The sequence below is a fragment of the Microcaecilia unicolor genome, chromosome 9 (genome assembly GCF_901765095.1).
Source record: "Microcaecilia unicolor chromosome 9, aMicUni1.1, whole genome shotgun sequence".
Classification (NCBI taxonomy): domain Eukaryota; kingdom Metazoa; phylum Chordata; class Amphibia; order Gymnophiona; family Siphonopidae; genus Microcaecilia; species Microcaecilia unicolor.
Window position 1 is genome coordinate 227,625,410 of NC_044039.1, and position 27,193 is coordinate 227,652,602.

Consider the following 27,193-nt stretch of genomic DNA (forward strand, 5'->3'; position numbering starts at 1 on the left):
TCTTCCATTTTCTGAAGCATTTTCACATGGAATTTCAATCTACAGTGATTCCAAGAAGTGTTTTTTTTTCCTGCAGATTTTTCAATCTATTTGATTCAAGGCTCTCGTTAATATACAATTCTGCCCCTCCATCAATTCGATCCACCCTATCACTACAATCTAATTTGTACCCCAGTATGACAGTGTCCCACTGGTTATCCTCCTTCCACCAGGTCTCAGAGATGTCTATTATATCTAATTTTTCATTTAGTGCAATATATTCTAACATCTGGATCAACACGAACGTACCTAAATCTGCACTACCCAGCTGCAAAGGACTCAAATACAAATCTACCTACGCATCCAATTTCTCCTACATAGGCACACAGCTGTGGAACGCATTACCAAAAGCCTTGAAAACTACGTACGACCACCTAAACTTCCGGAAATCACTAAAAACTAACCTGTTTAAAAAGGCATACCCTACCAACCCAACATAAATGCCGATTTCTACAACACACTAGTAATAAATATGTAAAGGACATAACATAACACTTCCGTTGTATGATTCCCAAATGTGGCTGTGCCACATGAACTTTATCTTACCACAACATCACTTTGTATTTGTTTACACCGGAGTCTGCAAATGCCACTCCGGCACTATGTAAGCCACATTGAGCCTACAAATAGGTGGGAAAATGTGGGATGCAAATGTAACAAATCTAATATAATAATTTGCACCATGAACATTCCATGAAGCTGCCTGGGCTCGTGCCTCCATTCTGATTGGCTGTGCCTGGGACTGAAGCCTCGGATGACGTCATCCAGAGAGCCCAAGCAACAGCAGTGCGGGCCCAGGCAGCTTCATTGAACGTTAATGGAAAATAAAAGCTAAGAAAAAGAAAGGACAAAAAACAACTGAGACTGCCGCCCTCCCAAACCACCCCTGACACAACAGACAAGATAGGGGGGGGTGGGGGCTCACACTCACTCATTCACTGTCTCTCACATACACTCTCTTTCTCTGACACACTCCCTATCACACTCTATCTGTCTCTCACACACTCTCTCTCTCACACACACAAACACACTCTGTCTCTCTCTCATTCTCTCTCTGACACACACACTCCATCTCTCACACACACTCTCTCTCAAACATACACACTCTGAGGAAAACCTTGCTAGCGCCCGTTTCATTTGTGTCAGAAACGGGCCTTTTTTTACTAGTAAATAAATAAACTCTCCCATCTTATTTCTTAGGCTCCTGGCATTCGCATATAGACATTTCAAACTGTTTGTTGTTCCTGTTTACATCATGCTTAGTACTTGACAGTATTAATTTGCAATCTTTTGTCTGATTTTTATTTAAGGACACCTGATCTACTATGGTCTTTTTTGCAACCTCACTATCAGGATACCCTATCTTCCCTGTTTTGGCGATATCTTTGAAAGATACCTTATCCCGAACCATGCGCTTTTGAGCGACTGTTGGCATTCCCCCCGTTTCTGGTTTAAAAGCTCCTCTATCTCCTTTTTAAATGCTGATGCCAGCAGCCTGGTCTCACCCTGGTTAAGGTGGAGCCCATCCTTTTGGAATAGGCTCCCCCTTCCTCAGAATATTGCCCAGTTCCTAACAAATCTAAAACCCTCCTCCCTGCACCATCATCTCATCCAAGCATTGAGACTCTGGAGCTCTGCCTGTCTCTTGGGCCCTGTGCGTGTGGAACGGGTAGCATTTCAGAAACTGCTACCGTAGAGGTTCTGGATTTGAGCTTTCCACTTAAGAGTCTAAACTTGGCTTCCAGAACCTCACTCCCACATTTTCCTATGTCATTAGTACCCACCATGTACCAAGACAGCCAACTCCTCCCCAGCACTATCTAAAATCCTATCTAGGTGACATATGAAGTCCGCCACCTTCGCACCAGGTAGGCAAGTCACCAGGCGATCCTCACGTCCACCAGCCACCCAGCTATCTATATGCCTAATGATCGAATCACCAACTACAACAGCTGTCCTAACCCTTCCCTCCTGGGCTGCACTTGGAGACATATCCTCAGTGCGAGAGGATAGTACATCCCCTGGTGGGCAGGTCCTGGCTACAGGAGTACTTCCTACTTCAACAGGGTGATGCTCTCCTTCTAGGAGACCTCCCTCCTCCAAGGTAGCACAGGGGCTACCAGACTGGAGGTGGGACTTCTCTACAACATCCCTGTAGGTCTCCTCTATGTACCTCTCTGTCTCCCTCAGCTCCACCAAGTCTGCTACTCTAGCCTCAAGAGAATGGACACATTCTCTGAGAGCTAGGAGCTCTTTGCATCGGGCACACACATATGACATCTCACCAACTGGGATATAATCATAGATGTGACACTCAATGCAAAAGACTGGATAGCACCCCTCTCACTGCTGGACTACTGACCCCCATCTTAGTGTTTTTGAGTTTTTCAATAATTTAAAACTTGCTATAGTATTAAGGATATTAGCCTAATATAAAGTGTCTTTTAGTTTATATACCAGCTTATTTTCGAAAGAGAAAGACGCCCATTTTTCGACCCAAATCGGGAGATGGGCGTCTTCCTCCCGTGGGCGTCCAAATCGGTATAATCGAAAGCCAATTTTGGGCGTCTTCAACTGCAATCTGTTGTGGAAACGGCCAAAGTTGATGGAGGCGTGTCGCAGATGTGGTGAAGGCGGGACTTGGGCGTGTTTATCGGCCGAGGAGAGATGGGCGTCCTCGGCCGATAATCGAAAAAAGGAAAGGCATTTTTAGCACGAATTTGGGTCACTTTTTTGGATCCTTTTTTTCATGAACAAGTCCCAGTAAAGTGCCCTAAATGACCAGATGACCACCCCTGACTCCCCCAGTGGTCACTAACCCCCTCCCACCCAAAAAAACAACTCTAAAAACTTTTTTTTTCCAGCCTGTATGCCAGCCTCAAATGCCATACCCAGCTCCATCACAGCAGTATGCAGGTCCCTGGAGCAGTTGTTAGTGGGTGCAGTGGACTTCAGGCGGGTGGACCCAGGCCCACCCCCCCCCCACACCTGTTACACTTGTGGTGGTAAATGGGAGCGCTCCAAACCACCCCCAAAACCCACTGTACCCACATCTAGGTGCCCCCCTTCAGCCATAAGTGCTATGGTAATGGTGTGGGGAGTGGGCTTTGGGGGGGCTCAGCACCCAAGGGAAGGGAGCTATGGACTTGGGAGGTATTTTAATTTTTTATTTTACTTTTTACGAGTGCCCCCTAGGGTGTCCTGGCATGTCAGGGGGACCAGTGCACTACGAATCCTGGCCCCTCCCACAACCCAATGCCTTGGATTTGGTTGTTTTTGAGCTGGGCGCCTTTGGTTTCCATTAACGCTGAAAAATGATACCGCCCAGCTCAAGTCCGCACAAATCCGATGCATTTGGCTGGCACAAACCGTATTATCGGAAAAAAGATGGACGCCCATTTTTTTTCGAAAATACGGTTTGTCCCACCCCTTCACATACCCATTCTCGGAGATAGACGCCCATGGAGATTGGCGCTATTATGCCCCTTCACGTACATTGTATGATTTATTTAGTGTCTCCTGCTTAGATGGTAATGAAATGTATTTAATACTCTGTAAGAGCACTCCTTGCTTGTTACCCTAATTACAATAACCGACTATAAATGAAGAGTTGTCCTAGGGGTGGGCGGGAAGACTAAACTAGATCCTGCAGTGCCTGCTAGATTCTATCAGTTAATGCTGTGGCACAGAGTTTTTAAAACTAAGTGGAAAAGACTATGGAGATTAGTTGATAAAATTTGCTTTTTATGTAAAGTACCTAGGGCTTAAATACATCTTCTTCAATCCTAAGCATATGAAAACATTTGTAGATTCAAAGAAACTTTCTGTAACTTAAGTATCTAATATTGGGTTGAGTTAATTAGAATTCTGGATGGCGTGTAAAGGCTATAAACATGTTTAAACTATACCTTAAGTTTTCTTTCTCCTGGAATATTGAATAACCTCCCTTCCCCATAAATTTGTGGTCTAAAGAAGATATATACGAATTTTGGTTGTACTTTTCTGCAGCAATTATGCTTATCTGTATTTCTTTACAAGTGTTATCACTTGGATGTAATGTATTAAAAATTATAAATAAAAAAAAATTTGCTTTTTATATTTTTATTTTGCCTAACCCTAACCTACAATTCCTCCTTTAAACCCCAATCTTTAAGTTCCCAAAGCACAAAGCAAAATAACATTCACTTACCAGAGAAATGTTCTCTTTTCTCGGAACTTCTCAGAAAAAGGAATTCCCACTCTCTGCCCTCAGACGCACCCCCTCCAAACATAAAATAAGGTTTTAGTACATGGTTAGCGTGAGCTGATTTGGAGGTGACCGCAGGAAACCAGAGCACAGTACACCATTTTAAGCTGCGTTTGAGCATGTTGGTGCCCTTAAATTTTCAGAATTTAAGAAAGCATATTGCAAACACAGAGGATCTCTGAGAGACGGGAAAAGGTTGTAAATCTGAGAAAGTCAGGTTGGGCACTCTGGATGAGCAATTTTGAGCAGAGCTTTCCAATTGGTCTGCTCCAAAATTTTTGTCAGAGAAAAGTCAGCAGCAGTTACAGCCACCAGTATCAGGGACAGTCTTGATTTGTCTAATGTCCCGCAGGAGGAGTCAGTGAGCAACACATGTTATTTGAAGGTTGCATCACATGGTGCCAAGAAGTCTTGAGAGCACAGAACTCTGCATATTTTTGACTTCAGATGGCAGCTGATTCTTCTTGCTGGTAGGGGAGATGGAGAGAAGTGAGAGAGAGAGAAGTCAAGATGATGCCAGGGAAGGGAAGGTCTGGTGTTGGTGTGAAGTGGCAAATTGAACTCAGTGCTGATTATGGGAGCCATTTATGTAGACTCCAATATTCAGCACCACCTTATCTATCGATCTATCTTTCTTTAACTGGATATTCAGAGACATTGGTTAAATCAGCAGCACTGGATTTAGCTAGTTAAGTTTTAATTTAATTTAAGCATGATAATTTATGGCTCACTTTAGCATATAGAAGTTCAAGATGAATTACAAGTTGATCAAAGTTAAACAAATCTCTTTTGTGGCCAGACTCTACGTAGCTGGAAAGTGAGGAATATTGGCACCACATCCCTTGCCCTCTTCCTAGGAAGCTGAATGGAAACAATCAGATAAGTGCCGCTGACCCAGGGCCTTCCCTTGATGATCAGCAGCACTAGTGCCACTGAAAATCATTGCAGACTGCCCCAGTGCTATCCGGAGAGCCCCAGGGTAGTCTGTGGGCAGAACTAAGGCAGTCCCTGACATTTTCTGGTTAGCAACAGTATTCAATCGCTATCTGGATAAAGCTAGGACAGCACAAAGGCTGTCCTCACTTTATCTGGATAGTGGACTGAATATCGCTGTTATCCAGATAATGCCACTGTCCAGATATTGCTGAATATCCTGATTAAAAAAAAAAGACTGCCCTGATTGAATATTAACCCAACTCTGTCCAGTTTACTTCCAGAAACCACCAGGCAAATCAACTGAATTTCAACCCCATAGATTTTATCGGTGTTATTGAATTGTAATAAATTTGTGCTAATGCATTTGATCCTTTATTCTTATCTGTATATTTCTCAGAGGCTGAACTATACAGGAAAGTTTATGTTCAGATGAGAGCCAGGGATCTGCTACAAAAATCTTCTGCTCCAATTAACATTTGTAGGGGAACAAAAAGACTCCTATAGCGCAAATCCAAGCAAGAAAAATGGGCTTCCTGCAAGAGATTTCAGTTTCATCCCAGATCAACCGAGAGTACCTGATTATGAAATACTTTATTGGACATTTCAGAGAAGGCAATGATGAAACATGAAATCAAAGAAGCAACTCGGAATAAACCATTCTGCCTAAATACATCTAACCTTCACTTCCGGCAGAAAAAGAATAATGAGAGGCAAAAGGTGAGACTGCCGCAGCATGCCTATTCCTTTAATATATTTTACCTTTGCAAAATCACCATCAGATTTCAAGTGTAATGCAAAATAATTCAGTTTCTTGTTCTTATCATGTATCTAGATTTTCTTTATTTACTGTGGGTTTGATATAAAAAAAAGACAAAAACAGAAAAACCTGAGCTCTCAATTTTTGCTGCTAAGTTAGAAAAGTGTAATTAAACTCTAGAATTTGTTACCAGACAATTTATTTATTTATTTATTTAGTTGCATTTGTATCCCACATTTCCCACCTATTTGCGGGCTCAGTGTGGCTTACAATACATTGTAAATAATGGAAATACAGTGTTGTTACATTACGATTATGGTTACATTGTGAATAGTTAAGGAAGACAGAGTTATATCGGTCACTTTGGGGCGTAGAAACTATAGGATATGTCGTTGGGGAATTACTACGGTGGTCGAATAGTAGCAAGAGAGTGATGGGTAGAGAGTTTTTATCTGTGGGTAGATTGTTGAGTGGGAGAGAGTACGGGGACGTGGAGTACGTGAGGTAATTCTTGAGGCATTATTATGATGTATATGGGGTTTATATGTTTTAATCCTTGCGGTATGTTTTTTCGAAGAGAGAGGGTCTTTAATCGTTTGCGGAAGTCTGTCAACTCATAGACCGCTCTCAGGCCGCGTGGCAGTGCGTTCCAAAGTTGCGTGCTCTTGTAGGTGAAGGTTGATGCATGTAGTGCTTTATACTTTAGCCTTTGCATTTTGGGAAGTGGAGGTTGAGGAAGGTTCTGGATGATTTTTTGGCATTTCTGGGTGGCAAGTCTACCAAGTCAGACATATATGCAGCAGGGGCGAGCCAGACAGCAGATTTTGGGTGGGCCTAGCAAGAAGTGGGTGGGCACCAAGTGTTCTCCACCGCACCAAAAAAATATCTCAGCTGGTAGAAAAATGCTTCTCTCTACCTTGGCAGTCTGCCGCAGACATGCGCTGAAAACTGAGCATGCATAGGTGCCAGTATCGTGGAGAGCAGTATGTTCGTTACCATCAGGGAAGTCTTCAGCTGGTAGAGATTGGGTTCCCCACCAGCTACCGCTAAATGTATACTACTGTTGGGGTGGGCCTGAGCCCTATGTGGGTGGGCCCTGGCCCACCCAGGCCCACCTGTGGCTACGCCACTGATATGCAGGGGCTTCACCGTGAATGATTTTGTGCACTAACGTGCATACTTTAAAGGTGACACGTTCCCTGAGTGGGAGCCAGTGTAGTTTCTCACGTAATGGTGCTGCGCTTTCGTATTTTGGTTTTCCGAAGATGAGTCTGGCTGCTGTATTCTGGGCTGTCTGAAGTTTTCTCTTTATTTGTTCTTTGCAGCCTGCGTATAATGAGTGTGCAGTAATCCAGATGGCTTAGTACGAGTGATTGTACTAGGTTGCGGAAGACAGATCTTGGAAAGAATGGTTTTATTCTTTTCAGCTTCCACATGCAGAAGAACATCTTTTTGTTGTGTTGTTCGCGTGAGTCTCAAGTGTAAGGTGGCGGGTCGATTGTGACTCCAAGGATTTTAAATTTTCAGAAATTGGCAAGTTTAGTTTAGGTGTGGTGATGGCAGTAAAGCTGAAAGCAGTTAGACTAGCAGGGTTTAAAAGAGGTTTGGTTCATTTCCTAAAAGAAAAGTCCATAAGCCATTATTAAGATGGGCTTGAGAAATACAGTTCGTATTTCTAGGAATAGCAGGCATAAAATCTGTTTTACTGTTCTGGGGTTTTTGCCAGGGTACTTGTGACCATGATTGGCCACTGTTGGAAACAGGATACTGAGCTTTGATTGACCTTTGGTCTGTCCCAGTGTGGCAATGCTTATGTTCTTATTTTCCTAAATTTGTGTCCCTAAATTCTGCTTGATTTAGGATCTTAAAAGGTATGTGTTGGACACCCCGCAAGGTGTGGAAAGGTTGATAGATCTCAAATTTTTAGGAAAAGGCTGTAGTCTGGCAGCTGGAAAAAAAAATCAAGATCATGCATTTGGCTGAAAAATTCAAAGCAGTGATATAGTTCAGTGGGTGAAATTCAGTGTTACAAACAAGTGGGGTGTGGAAATGATCCTGAGGAGTAGCCTTAGGAAGGGAGTAAGTACAGAGAACAGCCTCCCAGTGAAGAAGGTAGAGACATAGAGGCTGCATTTTTGAAAGAAACGTCCAAGTTGCGATTTGGACGTCTTTGCAAAACGTCAAAATCAGGGGCGTATCTGCGTGGGGCCACAGGGGCCTGGGCCCCCGCAGATTTCGCCCTGGCCCCCCTCCCCGCCGTCAACCCTCCCCCCGCTGCTTACTTTTGCTGGCGGGGTCCGACCCGCAATCTCCATATTTCGGCTTCCTCCGTGGCCATGTGCTTCCAGGAAGTAACGCTGCAGCGCTGATTCGTGAATCCAGTTCGGCGTCTGACGTCCCACGTCAGACGCCGAACTGGATTCAACGAATCAGCGCTGCAGCGTTACTTCCTGGAAGCACATGGCCACGGAGGAAGCCGAAATATGGAGATTGCGGGTCAGACCCCGCCAGCAAAGTAAGCAGCGGGGGAGGGTTGACGGCGGGGAGTGGGTGGAGAGAGGCGGCGGGGGGGGGGGGGGGAGGCAAAAATGTGCCCCCCTCTCTGGCTCTGGCCCCCCCTACCGCCGGATTCCAGATACGCCCCTGGTCAAAATCCAGGGGCAGGGAAACCCGTATTTTGAAAAAAGATGGACGTCCATCTTTCATTTAGAAAATACCATCAGAGGCGTCCAAATCCCTAGATTTGGACGTCCTTACATCTTGACGTTTCTGACTTTTGGTGATTTTTGAAACCAAAGACGTCCATGTCAAAAACGTCCAAATGCAAGCCATTTGGATGTGGGAGGAGCCTGCATTTGTAGTGCACTGGTCCCCCCTGACATGCCAGGACACCAACCGGGCACCCTAGGGGGCACTGCAGTGGGACTTCATAAATTGCTCCCAGGAATATAGCTCCCTTACCATGTGTGCTGAGCCCCCCCAAAACACACTACCCACAACTGTACACCACTACCATAGCCCTTATGGGTAAAGGGGGGCACCTATATATGGGTACAGTGGGTTTGTGGTGGGTTTTGCAGAGCTCGCTGTTTCCTCTACAAATGTAACAGGTGGGGGGGGGGGGGTATGGGCCTGGGTCCGCCTGTCTGAAGTGTCTTGAATGTCGCCTCCAGCACCTAACCACCTACCTCTATTAGGGAAATCTAGACTGCCCCAACTTGACATTTCGTCCTTTAGATTGTAAGCTCCTTTGAGCAGGGACTGGCCGCCTTTGCTAAATTGTACAGCGCTGCGTAACCCTAGTAGCGCTCTAGAAATGTTAAGTAGTAGTAGTGCACTGCAGTACCCACTAAAACTGCTCCAGGGACCTGCATGCGCTGTCATGGACCTGAGTATGACATCTGAGGCTGGCATGAAATATTTTTAAAGATGTTTTTGAGGGCGGAGGGGGGTTAGGACCACTGGGGGAGTAATAGGAGGTCATTCCTGATTCCGCCCGGTGGTCACCTGGTCATTTTGGGCACCTTTTTGTGCCTTATTCGTAAAAAAAAAACACGTCCGGGTGAAAATGTCCAGGTGTTCGTCAGGGACGTCCTTGCTTTTTTTGATTATGGGTCAAAGACTTCCAAGTGTTAGGCACACCTAAGTCCCGCCTTCACTACGCCTCTGACATGCCCCCTTGAAATTTGGACATCCTTGTGACGGACTGCAGTTGAAGATGTCCGAAATCGGGTTTTGATTATGCCGATTTGAACTTCTCTTTGAGGACGCCCATCTTCCAATTTATGTCGGGTTCTTGAAGCCTGGATTGGCCGCTGTCAGAGACAGGATGCTGGGCTTGATGGACCCTTGGTCTTTTCCCAGTATGGCGGTACTTATGAAAGATGGACGTCTTTCTCTTTCGAAAATGAACCTGATAGTAACATAGTAAATGTCATCAGAAAAAAGACCTGTATGGTCCATCCAGTCTGCTGTTACGGAAGCACAGCAGTCTGCTGTTAAAGAAGCGGAGACACTCCTCCACATAGATCCTTTGATTGTGCCATTGAACTTATCCCCAGGAGGGTACTCCTACGGGGAAGAGTTTACACACTGTCCTGACTTGAATCAACAAGCTATGAGTCAATATATTCAGGAGAACCTCAGGAAAGGTTTAATTCGATCTTCTACTTCACCGGCTGGGGCCGGTTTCTTCTTTGTCAACAAAAAAGACAGAGAACTATGGCCCTGCATTGATTATTGAGGGCTCAACAACATCACAATTGAAAATCAATATTCCCTCCTACTCTTTGCTGAATTTTTTGACCGTCTGCAATGGGCTACCATTTTTTCCAGGTTAGACCTTCGGTAGGGGGGGGGGGGGTGCTATAACCTAGTATGAATCAAAGGAGATGAGTGGAAGACTGCATTCACTATACACGACGGTAGACTCTGTAATGCGCCCGCTGTCTTCCAACATTTGGTAAATGATATTTTTAGAGACCTGCTTTACACTATGGTAATCGTATATCTAGACGATAGTCTCATCTTCGGAAGCAGAGCACCCCTCGCATGTACATACTGTCCTCCAACGCCTAAGGGACAACAGACTCTATGCTAAATTGGAAAAATGCTCCCTTCACCAGCAGATCATTCCCTTTTTGGGATATCTTATCTCCACCTCCGGACTATAGATGGATCTGGAGAAGCTCCAAGCCATCTGAGAATGGCCTCAACCTTGCAGGTTACGAACCCTACAATGATTTCTTGGCTTCACAAATTACTACCGCCAATTCATTTCCCATTAGTCACTACTGGCAGCTCCCCTCACAGCTCTTACTAGGAAGGGAGTTGATGTCGACAACTGGCTACCAGAAGCTCACCAAGCTTTTGCTACTCTAAAGAATGCCTTTCTCTCAGCACCTGTTCTCCAACGACCCGGACATAACCTCAGCGCAGGAGCTATCCTTTCCTAGTCCTCTCCAACTGGTAAGTTACAACCATATAAATATTAGATGTAATGTAATGTAATGCCACCTAGTTTACTAAGCCGCATGGCAATGCCAACACAGCCCATTCAAAGTGTAGAGGAGAGGAGGGACAGGGATATATGATATAGATGTTTAAATACTTGAAAGGTATTAATATAGAAACAAATATTTTCCAGAGAAGGGAAATATTGAGGTTGCAGGGTGGTAAACTTAGGAGTAATGTCTACACAGAGGTTGGTGGATGCGTGGAATACCCTCCCGAGGGAGGTGGTGGAAAAAAAACTATGGCGGAATTCAAAAAGGCGTGGGATGAACACACAGGATTTCTAATTTAGAAAATGAATGGTATAAAAAACAAAATTTAAAGAGTTGCATATGTGTTTTGAATGTCAAGTGGGCTTAGATGGCAACTCCAGGCTGTATCGACTAAGTCCCTCTATAGCAATCCGGTTTAGGATGGGCTGGAAAGAGCTTCGACGTGAGGATAGTGCCAGGCAGACTTTTACAGTCTGTCCCGGAAATGACAAGACCGATCCAGATAGGCTGGAGTGGGATTTGACAGCATCGCCAGTAGTTGGAACATAAGGACAGAGCTGGGCAGACTTCTATGGTCTATGTCCCAGAAACACCAAAGAGAGACCATGATCAAGTATATTTATTTTTTTATTTATTTATTGTATTTGTACCCCACATTTTCCCACCTTTTTGCAGGCTCAATGTGGCTTACAGAGTATGGAAATTAGAATGTCGTTACATGATTTAGAAAAGAAAAAGAAAAAAAAACCAGTCAATCATAATCTGAGGTGAAAGAGGAATTACTACTACTACTACTTAACATTTCTAGAGCGCTACTAGGGTTACGCAGCGCTGTACAAATTAATAACTAAGGACGGTCCCTGCTCAGAAGAGCTTACAATCTAAAGGACGAAATGTGAAGTTGGGGTAGTCTAGATTTCCTGAGTAGAGGTGTTGTGAATCAGGTGCCGAAAGCGACATTGAAGAGGTGGCTTTGAGCAATGATTTGAAGATGGGTAGGGAGGGGGCCTGGCGTATGGGCTCAGGGAGTTGTTCCAAGCATGGGGTGAGGCGAGGCAGAAAGGGCAGAGCCTAGAGTTGGCGGTGGTGGAGAAGGGTACTGAAAGGAGGGATTTGTCTTGAGAGCGGAGGTTACGGGTAGGGACGTAAGGGGAGATGAGGGTAGAGAGGTAAGGAGGGGCTGCAGATCGAGTGCATTTGTAGGTTAGTAGGAGAAGCTTGAACTGAATGCGGTATCTGATCGGAAGCCAGTGAAGTGACTTGAGGAGAGGGGTGATATGAGTATATCAGTCAAGGCGGAAGATAAGACGTGCGGCAGAGTTCTGGATGGACTGAAGGGGGGATAGGTGGCTAAGTGGGAGGCCGGTGAGGAGTAGGTTGCAGTAGTCAAGGCGAGAGGTAATGAGAGAGTGGATGAGAGTTCGGGTGGTGTGCTCAGAGAGGAAGGGGCGAATTTTGCTAATGTTGTAGAGGAAGAAGTGATATCTGCTGGATATGCGCAGAGAAGGAGAGGGAAGAGTCGAAGATGACACCGAGGTTGCGGGCAAATGAGACGGGGATGATGAGGGTGTTATCAACTGAAAGAGGAATTGTTAGGTAGGTCGTGTGATAGGTGTTTTAGGTGTACTTGGGTAGTTTAAGGAATGATTGTAAGCTCTTTTGAGCAGGGACTGTCTTCTATGTTTGTGCAGCGCTGCGTATGCCTTGTAGCGCTATAGAAATGCTAAATGGTAGTAGTAGTAGACTTTTGTAGGCTCTGTTGAATATCACGTTCATTGCTGATTTAATCTTGAATTGATAATGACCGTGACTGTTGGACCATTCAGTTGTCTTTTAGATTGTACACTTGTCTTTAGATTGTACACCTGTCTTTTAGATTGTAAGCTCCTTGAGCAGGGACTGTCCTTCCATGTTAAATTGTACAGCACTGCGTAACCCTAGTAGCGCTTTAGAAATATTAAGTAGTAGTAGTATTTTGATGATTAATATGAGTGGTTACTGGAGAGTCAAAGCAATGACTGCATGAGATATATTTGCATATAATGAAGGCAGTGCGTGGAGATATATTTCATGCATGGTCATTGGAGATGGCCAGAAAACTAGACTGACCAGGTGTGTCCCGAGCACTGGGCTGAGAGTTCCTGATCTAGGTCCATATGTTCGGAACTACTAATTCTTGTAAAGCCTTTTTACTACTACTATTACTACTTAGCATTTCTATAGCGCTGCCAGGGTTATGCAGCGCTGTACAAGTTTAGACATGGGGAAGGACTACCTTTCAGCCAAACTTCGTGCACAGCACATTGATGTAAACATCTATCAAAAATAACAAAGGAAAAAGGCTTTTCTCCGAGGACAAGCAGGCTGCTTGTTCTCACTGATGGGTTGACGTCCTCGGCAGCCCCCTCCATCGGAAAGTTTACTAGCAAAGTCCTCGCGCGCCCATGCGCACCGCGCATGCGCGGCCGTCTTCCCGCCCGAAACCGGCTCGAGCCGGCCAGTCTTCTTTCGTCCGCGCTCGGTACGGTCGTGTTACGCCGTTCGTGCCCCAGAGAGTCGACCTCGCGCGTCCTTTTCGACGTGTTTTTTCCTTGTTTTTCCTTTAAAAAAGTTCGGGAAGCGCTCCGGAAGTGTTCCGGAAGACCCTTTCGGGTTTTCTGCCCTTCCCGTATTTTTCACAGCTTTTGCCCCGTAAGTTTTCTTTCGTGTCGGGGTAGGCCTAGTTTGGCCTCGGTCGAGATTTTTCTCCCTTTAAATTTTGGTGCTTCAATTTTCGCCATTTCGGCTTTTGATTTCGCCGGCGTGATTTTTCCGCCCATGACATCGAAGCCTTCCAGCGGCTTCAAGAAGTGCACCCAGTGCGCTCCGGGTAATCTCGCTCACTGATAGGCACTCTGCGTGTCTTCAGTGTCTAGGGGCCCAGTACCGCCCTCAGAACTGCAGTCTGTGTTCCCTGTTACAAAGGCGGACTCAGGTAGCGAGATTAGCCCAGTGGAATGTTTTGTTCCTCGGGCTCTTCGTCAACATCGGCACCGGAGGCATCGAGTGCATCGACGTCGTCAGCGTCCGGACCATCTTCCTTGGCTGCCGCTCCATCGACTGCATCGAGGCATCGGACCTCTGCATCGCGGGCGACTGCATCGACGCGGTGGTACCGAGACTTCGTCTGCTGATGTCGTCGGACGGAGGTGCATCGTCAGGAGTGCAGGTGAGGGCTGTCCATTCCCCTGCTGGTGGCGGTGAGCCTTCGGGTGGGTCTCCTCCTACCCTGAGGGCTCCTGCGGTACAGCCCCCCTGGGATCGACACTCTTCGGTCTCGGCCCCGAGGAAGCGACGGATGGATTCCACGTCCTCCTCGTCGGTGCCGGGGAGCTCGGTGACATGCTTCGGAAGAAGTCGAAGAAGCATCGACACCGGTCTCCTCCCGTGTCGGCACCGAGAGCTCTGGGTCGCCGAGGGATTCGGCACCCAGCAGGCATCGGCACCGAGAGGACCGCTCACCCTCTGTTCAGGAGGTGTCGATGCGCTCCACTCTGGACAGCCCGGAACAGCCTCCTCGCCCGGAACAGGTTCTGACGTCGACGCCTGCATCGACCTCTCAGCCTTTTTTCTGCAGCCACTCTGAACGAGAGCCTCCGGGCCGTTCTCCCAGAGATTCTGGGAGAGCTGTTGCGCCCTACCCCTCCGGTACCGGCGGTGCTTGCGCCTCCGGTACCGTCGAGCGTGGCGCCGGCTGGTCCATCGCCCAGGTTGAGGTCCCCGACGTCGGTACCGCGTGCGGTGCCGACCGCGGCCACCTCCCAGGAAGGCTCCCCGACTACGTCGGCGGAGGGAGCTTCGCCGATGCGGGCGAGGGAGTCTACCTCTCGACGCCCCCATCGTGGACGTGGCTCCACGGAGTCGAGCCGGGCGAGGTTGCAGACACAGGTCCGTGAACTTGTGTCTGACACCGAGGGTGAGGCCTCGTGGGAGGACGAAGAAGACCCCAGATATTTCTCTGACGAGGAGTCTGAGGGTCTTCCTTCTGATCCCACTCCCTCTCCTGAAAGGCAGCTTTCTCCTCCTGAGAGTCTGTCTTTCGCTTCCTTTGTCCGGGAAATGTCTACAGCCATCCCCTTCCCGGTGGTTGTGGAGGACGAGCCCAGGGCTGAAATGTTTGAGCTCCTGGACTATCCTTCTCCACCTAAGGAAGCGTCCACTGTTCCCTTGCATCATGTCCTGAAAAAGACATTGCTTGCGAACTGGACCAAGCCATTAAGTAATCCCCACATTCCCAAGAAGACCGAGTCCCAGTACCGGATCCATGGGGACCCAGAGCTGATGCGCACTCAGTTGCCTCATGACTCTGGAGTTGTGGATTTGGCCCTAAAGAAGGCTAAGAGTTCTAGGGAGCATGCTTCGGCGCCCCCGGGCAAAGACCCTAGAACCTTAGACTCCTTTGGGAGGAAGGCCTACCATTCTTCTATGCTCGTGGCCAAGATCCAGTCTTACCAGCTCTACACGAGCATACACATGCGGAACAATGTGCGGCAGTTGGCGGGCTTGGTTGATGCTCTTCCCCCCTGAGCAAGCCAAGCCTTTTCAGGAGGTGGTCAGGCAGCTGAAGGCGTGCAGAAAATTCCTGGCCAGAGGAGTTTATGACACTTTTGATGTTGCGTCCAGGGCCGCTGCTCAAGGTGTGGTGATGCGCAGGCTCTCATGGCTGCGTGCCGCCGACCTGGAGAATAGACTCCAGCAGCGGATTGCGGACTCGCCTTGCCGTGCGGACAACATTTTTGGGGAAAAAGTCGAGCAGGTGGTAGAGTCTCTCCACCAGCGGGACACCGCATTCGACAAGTTCTCCCGCCGGCAGCCTTCAGCATCTACCTCTACAGGTAGAAGATTTTTCGGGGGAAGGAAGACTGGTCCCTATGCTTCTGGTAAGCGTAGGTACAATCCTCCTTCCCGACAGCCTGCGGCCCAGGCTAAGCCCCAGCGCGCTCGCTCATCGTCAGCAGCGTGCGCCTCAGCAAGGCCCCGCGGCTCCCCAGCAAAAGCAGGGGGCGAGCTTTTGACTGGCTCCAGCAGAGCATAGCCGGCATCCAAGGTGTCAGTGTCGGGCGACCTGCCAGTCGGAGGGAGGTTGAAAGCTTTTCACCAAAGGTGGCCTCTCATAACCTCCGATCAGTGGGTTCTGCAAATAGTCCGGCAAGGATACACCCTCAATTTGGCCTCAAAACCTCCAAATTGCCCACCGGAGCTCAGTCTTTCAGCTTCCAGCACAAGCAGGTACTTGCAGAGGAAACTCTCCGCCCTTCTCAGCGCCAATGCGGTCGAGCCCGTGCCATCCGGGCAGGAAGGGCTGGGATTCTATTCCAGGTACTTCCTTGTGGAAAAGAAAAACAGGGGGGATGCGTCCCATCCTAGACCTAAGGGCCCTGAACAAATATCTCGTAAAAGAAAAGTTCAGGATGCTTTCCCTGGGCACCCTTCTCCCCATGATTCAGCAAAACGATTGGCTATGCTCTCTGGACTTGAAGGATGCCTACACTCACATCCCGATACTGCCAGCTCACAGACAGTATCTGCGATTTCAGTTGGGCACACGCCAACTTCCAGTACTGTGTGCTACCCTTTGGGCTCGCCTCTTGCGCCCAGGGTGTTCACAAAGTGCCTAGCTGTGGTAGCAGCGGCACTTCGCAGGCTGGGGGTGCACGTGTTCCCATATCTCGACGATTGGCTGGTGAAGAACACATCCGAGGCAGGAGCCCTGCAGTCCATGCAGATGACTATTCGCCTCCTGGAGCTACTGGGGTTTGTGATAAATTATCCAAAGTCCCATCTTCTCCCAGTACAGAAACTCGAATTCATAGGAGCCCTGCTGGATTCTCGGACGGCTCGCGCCTATCTCCCAGAGACGAGGGCCAACAACTTGTTGTCCCTCGTCTCGCGGGTGCATGCGTCCCAGCAGATCACAGCTCGGCAGATGTTGAGATTGCTGGGCCACATGGCCTCCACTGTTCATAGTGACTCCCATGGCCCGCCTTCACATGAGATCTCTCAATGGACCCTAGCCTCCCAGTGGGTATCAGGCCGCTGGGGGTCTAGAGGACGTGATCCACCTGTCCACGAGTTTTCTCAATCCCTGTATTGGTGGACGATTTGCTCCAATTTGACTCTGGGACGTCCCTTCCAAATTCCTCAGCCGCAAAAAGTGCTGACCACGGATGCGTCTCTCCTGGGATGGGGAGCTCATGTCGATGGGCTTCACACCCAAGGAAGCTGGTCCCTCCAGGAACGCGATCTGCAGATCAATCTTCTGGAGTTACGAGCGATCTGGAACGCTCTGAAGGCTTTCAGAGATCGGCTGTCCCACCAAATTATCCAAATTCAGACAGACAACCAGGTTGCCATGTACTACGTCAACAAGCAGGGGGGCACCGGATCTCGCCCCCTGTGTCAGGAAGCCGTCAGCATGTGGCTCTGGGCTCGCCGTCTCGGCATGGTGCTCCAAGCCACATATCTGGCAGGCGTAAACAACAGTCTGGCCGACAGACTGAGCCGGATTATGCAACCTCACGAGTGGTCGCTCAACTCCAGAGTGGTGCGCCAGATCTTCCAAGCGTGGGGCACCCCCTTGGTGGATCTCTTCGCATCTCGAGTGAACCACAAAGTCCCTCAGTTCTGTTCCAGGCTTCAGGCCCCCGGCAGACTGGCATCGGATGCCTTCCTCCTGGATTGGGGGGAGGGCCTTGCTGTATGCTTATCCTCCCATTCCTCTGGTGGGGAAGACTTTGTTGAAACTCAAGCAAGACCGAGGCACCATGATTCTGATTGCTCCTTTTGGGCCGCGTCAGATCTGGTTCCCCCTTCTTCTGGAGTTATCCTCCGAGGAACCGTGGAGATTGGAGTGTTTTCCGACCCTCATCACACAGGACGAAGGGGCGCTTCTGCATCCCAACCTCCAGTCTCTGGCTCTCACGGCCTGGATGTTGAGGGCGTAGACTTTGCCTCTTTGGGTCTGTCAGAGGGGGTCCTCCCGCATCTTGCTTGCTTCCAGGAAAGACTCCACTAAGAGAAGTTACTTCTTCCATTGGAGGAGGTTTGCCGTCTGGTGTGACAGCAAGGCCCTAGATCCTCGCTCTTGTCCTACACAGACCCTGCTTGAATACCTTCTGCAACTTGTCTGAGTCTGGTCTCAAGACCAACTCTGTAAGGGTTCACCTTAGTGCAATCAGTGCATACCATTACCGTGTGGAAGGTAAGCCGATCTCAGGACAGCCTTTAGTTGTTCGCTTCATGAGAGGTTTGCTTTTGTCAAAGCCCCCTGTCAAGCCTCCTACAGTGTCATGGGATCTCAATGTCGTTCTCACCCAGCTGATGAAACCTCCTTTTGAGCCACTGAATTCCTGCCATCTGAAGTACTTGACCTGGAAGGTCATTTTCTTGGTGGCAGTTACTTCAGCTCGTAGAGTCAGTGAGCTTCAGGCCCTGGTAGCCCAGGCCCCTTACACCAAATTTCATCATAACAGAGTAGTCCTCCGCACTCACCCTAAGTTCTTGCCAAAGGTCGTGTCGGAGTTTCCATCTGAACCAGTCAATTGTCTTGCCAACATTTTTTCCCCGTCCTCATTCCTGCCCTGCTGAACGTCAGCTGCACACATTGGACTGCAAGAGAGCATTGGCCTTCTATCTGGAGTGGACACAGCCCCACAGACAGTCCGCCCAATTGTTTGTTTTCTTTTGATCCCAATAGGAGGGGAGTGGCTGTAGGGAAACGCACCATATCCAATTGGCTAGCAGATTGCATTTCCTTCACTTACGCCCAGGCGGGGCTGGCTCTTGAGGGTCATGTCACGGCTCATAATGTTAGAGCCATGGCTGCGTCGGTAGCCCACTTGAAGTCAGCCTCCATTGAAGAAATTTGCAAAGCTGCGACGTGGTCATCTGTCCACACATTCACATCTCATTACTGCCTGCAGCAGGATACCCGACGCGACAGTCGGTTCGGGCAGTCAGTTCTTCAGAACCTGTTTGGGCTTTAGGATCCAACTCACCCCCCGAGGGCCCTGTTTGTTCTGTTCCAGGCTGCACTCTCAGTAGTTGGTAAATTTTTTAGGTCATCTCAGTTATGTCCTCGCCGTTGCGAGGCCCAATTGACCATGGTTGTTGTTTTGAGTGAGCCTGGGGGCTAGGGATACCCCATCAGTGAGAACAAGCAGCCTGCTTGTCCCTCGGAGAAAGCGAATGCTACATACCTGTAGAAGGTATTCTCCGAGGACAGCAGGCTGATTGTTCTCACAAACCCGCCCGCCTCCCCTTTGGAGTTGTGTCTTCCCTTGAAGTGTATTGTCTTGCTACATACTGGACTGGCCGGCTTGAGCCGGTTTCGGGCGGGAAGACGGCCGCGCAGCGCGGGTGCGCATGGGCGCGCGAGGACTAGCAAAGGCCTTTGCTAGTAAACTTTCCGATGGAGGGGGCTGCCGAGGACGTCAACCCATCAGTGAGAACAATCAGCCTGCTGTCCTCGGAGAATACCTTCTACAGGTATGTAGCATTCGCTTTATGTGTATATATTCAAGTCTTTGATCTAATCCTCTGTTGACTCCTTGAGTGCCCCTTTGCTCAACACAGCATCTTTTTGCTGCAGGTAAAAAGTATATTGAAGATAGAAAGCCTTCACCTCTGTAAACATGTGCTTACCTGTGTTCTCTGTAAACATGTACTAACCTGTGTGAAACATATAGAAAATTGCTGTCTTTGTGTCTAATCAGGAACTCATTTTGTTCGTGACCATATTATACCTTTCAGGAAATCAGACTGCCCCAATTTGACTGCCCCTACTTGACTGACTCTACATTTGTCCTTTAGATTGTAAGCTCTTTGAGGCAGGGACTGTCCTTCTATGTTAAATTGTACAGCGCTGCGTAACCCTAGTAGCGCTTTAGGAAATGTTAAGTAGTAGTAGTAGTTTTTATCTGCCGTGGACAGATGCAAAGTGATGCACATTGGAAAGAATAATCCGAATCACAGATACCTGATGCTAGAGTGCACCCTGGGGATCAGCGCTCAAGAAAAATATCTGGGTGTCGTAGATAATACACTGAAATCTTCTGCACACTGTGCAGCAGCGACCAAAAAAGCAAACAGGGTGCTAGGAATTATTATGAAAGAGATGGTGAATAAGACTGAAAATACTATAATGGCTTTGTATCGCTCCATGGTGAGTCTTCACCTTAAGTTTTGCATTCAGTTCTGGTTGTGGTATCTCAAAAAAGATATAGCTGAATTAGAAAAGGTTCAAAGAAGAGTGACCAAAATGATAAACGGGATGGAACTCTTCTCATATAAGGAAAGGGTAAGAAGGTTAGGGCTCTTCTTTGGAATAGAGACGAATGAGGGGAGATATGATGAGGTCTTCAAAATCCTTAGTGGTGTAGAACGAGTAGAAGTAAATCGATCTTTTACTCGTTCCAAAAGTACAAAGACTAGGGGACACTCGAGGAAGTTACATGAAAATACTTTTAAAACAAATAGGAGGAACTATTTTTTTCACTCAACGAATACTTAAGCTCTGGAACTCTTGCTAGAGGATGTGGCAGGGGCGTAGCCAGACACACAAGTATTGGGTGGGTCTGGGGCCCAAGATGGTGGGGCAGAACTCCACTTTGTCCCACAAGTGATTTGGTCTCTCTGTTTATCACCTGTATACCATATGGTCTGTCATACATTCTCTCCCCCCGCCCCCCCCCCCACATACCTTTTAAATAGCAGATTTTCACCGGCAGCAAGCAGCAACTAATACACACTGCTCATGCTGGCCCCACACCCTTCCCTCTGATACAACTTCCTATTTCCGCATAGACGAGAATACATCAGAGGGAAAGCTGTGGGACTGGTGTGAGCAGTATGTATTAGTGGCTGCTCGCTGCAGGTGAAGATCTGCTATTTACAAGGTACGCAGGAGGGACAGTTGTTGGGAGTTTTCGGCTGATGGGGCTTGGGGATCCCTGCCAGCCACATCATAGGTGTGCTACTACTGGGTGGGCCTGGGCCCACCCGGGCTCACCCTTGGCTACGCCACTGGGATGTGGGTAACAGCGGTTAGTGTATCTGGGTTTAAAAAAGGTTTGGACAAATTCCTGGAGGCAAAGTCCATAGTCTGCTATTGAGAGAGACATGGGAAGCAACTGCTTGCCCTGAGATTTGTAGTATGGAGTGTTACCACTATTTGGGTTTCTGCCAGGTTCTTCTGACCTGGCATGGCCACTGTTTGGGAAACAGGATACTGGGCCTAGATGGGACCACTGGTCTGACCCAGTATGGGTACTCTTATGTTCTTATGTCACTTACTACTATGGAATCTAGCTATATATACCCCTTGCCTCATTACTTTCAGTTCCAGGCTGACTTCGAAAAAAGGGGGGATGGTAGGTATTATAAGTTTATGATTTAAGGCATTGTTGACACAAAAAATCAGTTTTGTTTGTAAGTACCACCTCTTTCTATTTTTCCATTTTCTGCTGAAGGCAGCCTGTAGCTAGGGAATCCCATTGGTGAGGATTCATCTATCCTGCTTCTCCTTGGAGAAAATACAATTACTTACCTTTAGAAGTCATGCCAAAATCCTCTCTCCTCCACAAGGTATTGTATTCTGAGGGGGTCCCATGTGATAGTAGGAAGAGGCATACATGCACGGTGAGACTGTCTCAAAAGTTTCTAGAAAAAGTGCTGGAGAAAAGAACCCATGTGGGCTCCATTGGATGATACCACCTCTGTGCTTGGATTCCGATTCTGCTATCCTTGAAGAGCAACTGCTACAGATAAGTAACTGTGTTTTCTCAAATGTTTGCAAAAAAGCTTAAATTTGCTTGTTTCCTTTTTTGCAGAATTTTCAGCAACCCATGAAGTGTAAATTGAGAAAAAGTCACTCTATGGTTGGCTTCTCATCACTCTCCCCTAACACGCTTCCAGTGTATATTACAGATGGTGCAAAAAGGAGAGATTCTGCTATAAAGTGAGTGCAACCACTACCAAGCTGCATACTTTAGTGCAGAACTTTTATTGCTATACAATTTATCTCCTCACTTCTGCCTTTATCTAATTTCTCTTTTAACCTTCTCTTGCCTTTTGATGTACTCCTTACCAGCTTAAGAACAAGTACTCAGTGTAATATATTGAGAGAATTTTTCCTTTTTTTTTGTTTTACTCCTGTTTCAGTTTCTTTCTTTCTTTTTTTTTCACTTTAAATATTTTTATTAATGAAGCAACTTGCAACATTCAAGTCAGTACAGATAATGCCAAGTTGACCTAAAATATTGGACATCCATATAATATAACAGAAAAGAACAAAACAACAACCCAGTCACCCTTATGGTGAAAATTGAACTATCAACTCCCAATCACTATAAACAAGGGTCTACACCCTCAGCTCTGACCTACCCCCTTAAATTTGTTCAAGCATGTAATTGCCTCACTTCCCCCTCTAGCCCTCCTCTTCCGTTCTTCCCTTCCCTACCACCCCCTCCCTCCCTCCCTTCCTTCCTCCCCCTCCCCAACTATCACCCGTTCCTATCAAAGTTTGATTGTCCCCACCCATTCTTGCAGTTGAGACCATCCTCTCTTGCGCCGTAGCTCCCCATCTCTACAGTATGCCATTAAGCGTTCCATAGCTATAAGTTGTTCTAATTTTGCTTTCCAATCCCCCACGGAAAGAGGGCCAGTAACTCGCCACTTCCGAGCTATCAGGCATTTTGCTGCCGCCAGACCCCAACGTAACATTTTGCTCTATTCCCATGAGTCACTGTCATTATACATCCCCAGCAAGCACACCTGTGGACTGCACACCATGGAATCTCCAAACATTCTTACCAATGCTTTCATCACTGCCTCCCAAAACGGTATCAACCGGGGGCAGGACCACCAAATGTGCAGAAATGAGCCCTTGTCTTTACCACATCTCCAGCACCGGTCAGAAGCATTAGGGTACATACCCCTAATTCTCTCAGGAGTGTAATACCACCTCGATAGCACCTTATATGCTTTCTCTTGCACTAGAGCGCACGTGGAGGCCTTTTGAACCACCCCACATATCCTCTCCCATTCCTGATCATTGAAGCAGCAATTTAAGTCTGATTCCCATGCTCCCTTGAAGTGAAAGGGGGCAGGGTCACTGCCTCTCATAAATTTGTATAGCACCGAGATGGATCTAGGCACCCTCCGTAATATACCCCATAAATTCTCCACGCTCTCCTTATCCTGAGGGCTGCCCCCCCTCCATCCCATCGCTCCCATAAAATACTTAATCTGTAAGTAAGAAAAACGATCTCCTTCAGGGGGTCCATATTGTAACCTCAATTCCTCAAAGCTCTTAATCTGGGCCCCTTGGAGCACATCTCGAAAACTCGAAAGGCCCAAGTGATCCCATCGCACAAAAACCTGATTATCCTTCCCGGCCCCGAACTTCGGCTCCCATCTTATCCCCGCCCTAGTGGAGACCCCATCTCCCTGTCCCCACTTCCTCCGAAACTCCTCCCATACAGTCAAAATGTGCCTAAGATATGGGTTAGCCACGCCCGCCAACACCCCCCCCCCAATCCCTCAGTGGTCCATAGTAATGATTTTAAACCCCTATGTGGGAAGTACGATTGTTCCACTTGACCTTTTGGCTTAAGCCTACCCCCTTCCCACTCCAGCACCATCTTGACCTGAGCAGCCTGATAATACCACTCAAGCCGAGGCATTGCTCTACCCCCTCTTTCAATCTTTCCCCATATCACCTTTCCCGCTAACCGGGGATGTTTGCCGTCCCATACAAATTGCAATATCTGGCGTTGTAATTGCTGCATCTCCCGCTTGGGGACCGCCAGTTTCTTTATTTATTATATTGCCCATCCTTACTCACCATAAAGTGATTTACAACACAACAGTGCAAGATAAGAGAGACAATAAGGCTTCTATTGTAACTGCAACAGGGTGTATACCCTGGAGGGTGTGAATGACATGAGGAAAGACCTAGCGAAGCTGGAGGAATGGACCGATATTTGGCAACTAAAGTTTAATCCCCAAAAAATGCAGGGTCATGCACTTGGGTCGCAAAAATCCGAGGGAACAGTACATTATAGGGGGTGAAGTGCTTCAGTGTACGAAGGAAGAGTGGGACTTGGGGGTGATTGTGTCTGATGACCTTAAAGCTTCCAAACAGTTAGAAAAAGCGACGGTCAAAGCCAGAAGGATACTTGGGTGCATAAAGAGTGGCATGACCAGCAGGAAAAAGGAGGTAATAGTGCTGTTGTACAAGTCTCTAGTGAGGCCCCATTTCGAGTACTGCTTGCAGTTCTGGAGACCGCACCTACGGAAAGATATAAATAGGATAGAGTCGGTCCAGAGGGCGGCTACGAAATTAGTAAGCGGTCTTGAATGCAAAAATTATAGGGACAGACATAAGAACCTCAACATGTATACGCTGGAAGAGAGGAGGGAGAGAGGAGACATTATAGAAATGTTTAAATATCTCAAGAGCATTTATGTAAAGGAAGAGAGCCTTTTTCAGATGAAGGAGAGCTCTGGAATGAAGGGGGCATATGACAAAGGTAAGAGGGAACAGGCTTAGGAGTAACCTAAGGAAGTACTATTTCACAGAAAGGGTGGTGGAGGCATGGAATGGCCTCCTGGTGGAGTCTAGGACTGTTCCAGAATTTAAAAAGGCATGGGATAAGCATGTGGGGTCGCTTAGGAACAGGAAGAATTAGGGGTTATAGAGGATGGGTCATATGGCCTTTATCTGCTGTCATGTTTCTATGTTTCTGTGTTTCTAACTGCATTTTTACATATAAATAGCAACATTTACAAAAGTGGATGACACCCACATGTAAATGGTGATTTAAAAAAAGCCACTGATTTCACATAGGGATCATTGGGATGTAGAGATTTTAAGGGGGCATAGCTTGGGTCCATAGGCGCCCGGTATAAGAGGCTTGGGGAGGCTAAGCCTCCCCAGCCAGGCGAGTGGCGCCATGAGTGTCCCCTTCCCTCCCTTTCCGTTAATTACTATCTGCCCCGCGCCATCTTTAATTTACCTCTGCTCCGTCCCCCAGCGTTGGCCGCATCATTTCAAAGCCCGCCCTGCTGCCCGTCTCTATTCTCCCCTTGCTCCCTTCGCGACGTGATTCATTCTGCAGACAGAGTCCCGCCCTCGAGGAAATGATGTCAGAAGGCGGGACTCTGCGGCACGAATCACGTCGTGAAGGGAGCGAGGGGAGAATACAGACGGGCAGCAGGGCGGGCTTTGAAATGATGCAGCCGAGTTGACGCTGGGGACGGAGCGGAGGTAAAGATGGCGCGGGGCAGATAGTAAGCAAGGGGAGGGAAAGGGGAGACCCAGGGTGCAGCTGGCCCAGATGGATGGAGGCAGGGGAGAGGAGAATCGGGCTGGGTATGGATGGAGGGGGGCAGGGGACAGAAAGGAATTGCTGGATGTGCATGGAGGGCAGGGGAGAGGAGGGTTGCTGGAATGGGTGGGTGGATAGAGGGGATGGCAGGGGAGAGAGGAGGGGGTTGCTGGACATGGGTGGGTGGATAGAGGGGATGGCAGGGGAGAGAGGAGGGTTGCTGGACATGGGTGGATGGCTAGAGGGGAGAGCAGGGTTGCTGGACATGGGTGGATGGAGGGCAGGGGAGAGAACAGGGTTGCTGGACATGGATTGAGGGGAGGGCAGGGGAGAAAGGAGGGTTGCTGGAATGGGTGGATAGAGGGGATGGCAGGGGACAGAGGAGGGTTGCTGGACATGGGTGGAGGGGATGGCAGGGGAGAGAGGAGGGTTGCTGGACATGGGTGGATAGAGGGGATGGCAGGGGAGAGAGGAGGGTTGCTGGACATGGGTGGGTGGCTAGAGGGGAGAGCAGGGTTGCTGGAGATGGGTGGATGGAGGGCAGGGGAGAGAACAGGGTTGCTGGACATGGATTGAGGGGAGGGCAGGGGAGAAAGGAGGGTTGCTGGAATGGGTGGATAGAGGGGATGGCAGGGGACAGAGGAGGGTTGCTGGACATGGGTGGAGGGGAGGTCAGGGGAGAGAAGATTTGCTGGACATGGGTGGGTGGCTAGAGGGGAGAGGAGGGTTGCTGGACATGGGTGGATGGAGGGAAGGCAGGGGAGAGAGAGGAGGGTTGCTGGACAGGGGTGGCTAGAGGGGAGAAGAGGGTTGGTGGACTTGGATGGATGGAGGACAGGGGAGAGAGGAGGGTTGCTGGACATGGATGGAGGGAAGGGAAGACAGGAAGGAGATGCACATGAATGAAGGGGAGAAATTCTGGACATGCATGGAGAGGAGGGAAGACAGAGGAAGGAGATGCACATGGATGGAGGGGAAGGGAGAGAGAAAAAATGCTGGGCATGGATGGAGGGGAGGGAAGAGAGAGGAAGGAGATAAGATGAGGGAAAAGGGAGAAAACCTGATCGATGGAGAAAATAGGCAGAAGCTGGATCCACTGGACAGTCAAGTCTGCAGAGGACCCAGCTTTTACTTACGGATGTAAGGCAAGAAATGAAGAAAGGCGGAAAGTAAAGAAATAAATGGAAGGGAAGCCCTGGAAACGGAATTAAGAGGACAGATAGTAGCAGAATCGGATACTTGGTCAGCATGATCAGAAAAACAGTCACCAGACAACAAAGGTAGAAAAGATCATTTTATTTTCATTATAGTGTTTGGAATATGTCCACTTTGAGAATCAGGTGCTCAACATTAAAAGTTTATATTTTTTACTTATTTATGGCATTTTATCCCACATTAAACATGAATTAGGGTGTTTTGTGGCTCTACATGAGAATTGTGATGATATGATCCCTTGTTTCATATTGTTGACGGTCTGCATTTTCCGTATGGGTGGTATATTGGTGTATTAGGTTCTGCCCAGTACAATATTTATGGTACAGTAAGGTTCCGAGTGTGTTTTTGCACAAAGTTGTGCATAGTGTTTTGCAGTTGAGCGATTGTGGTTAGTATATGCTTTGAGCAACCAATTTATTCTTTGACATATGATACATAGCTATTCTCCGAGGACAAGCAGGCTGCTTGTTCTCACGACTGGGTGACGTCCGCGGCAGCCCCCACCAACCGGAAAGAAGCTTCGCGGGACGGTCGGCACGCAGGGCACGCCCACCGCGCATGCGCGGCCGTCTTCCCGCCCGTGCGCGACCGCTCCCGCCAGTTCCTTTTTTTCCGCGCCTGGAGA

The 27,193-nt window shown here is 48.2% G+C and overlaps 1 protein-coding gene across 1 annotated transcript in view; it reads left to right on the top strand.

Annotated features, from left to right (window-relative positions):
* FAM161B (FAM161 centrosomal protein B) overlaps window positions 1–27,193 on the top strand; it is a 277,968-nt gene that overhangs the window by 119,156 nt on the left and 131,619 nt on the right. Inside the window, 4 exon segments of the mRNA XM_030215409.1 lie at window positions 5,619–5,790; window positions 5,792–5,829; window positions 5,832–5,938; window positions 21,853–21,980. Of these exon segments, the coding sequence (XP_030071269.1) occupies window positions 5,619–5,790; window positions 5,792–5,829; window positions 5,832–5,938; window positions 21,853–21,980 (445 nt within the window).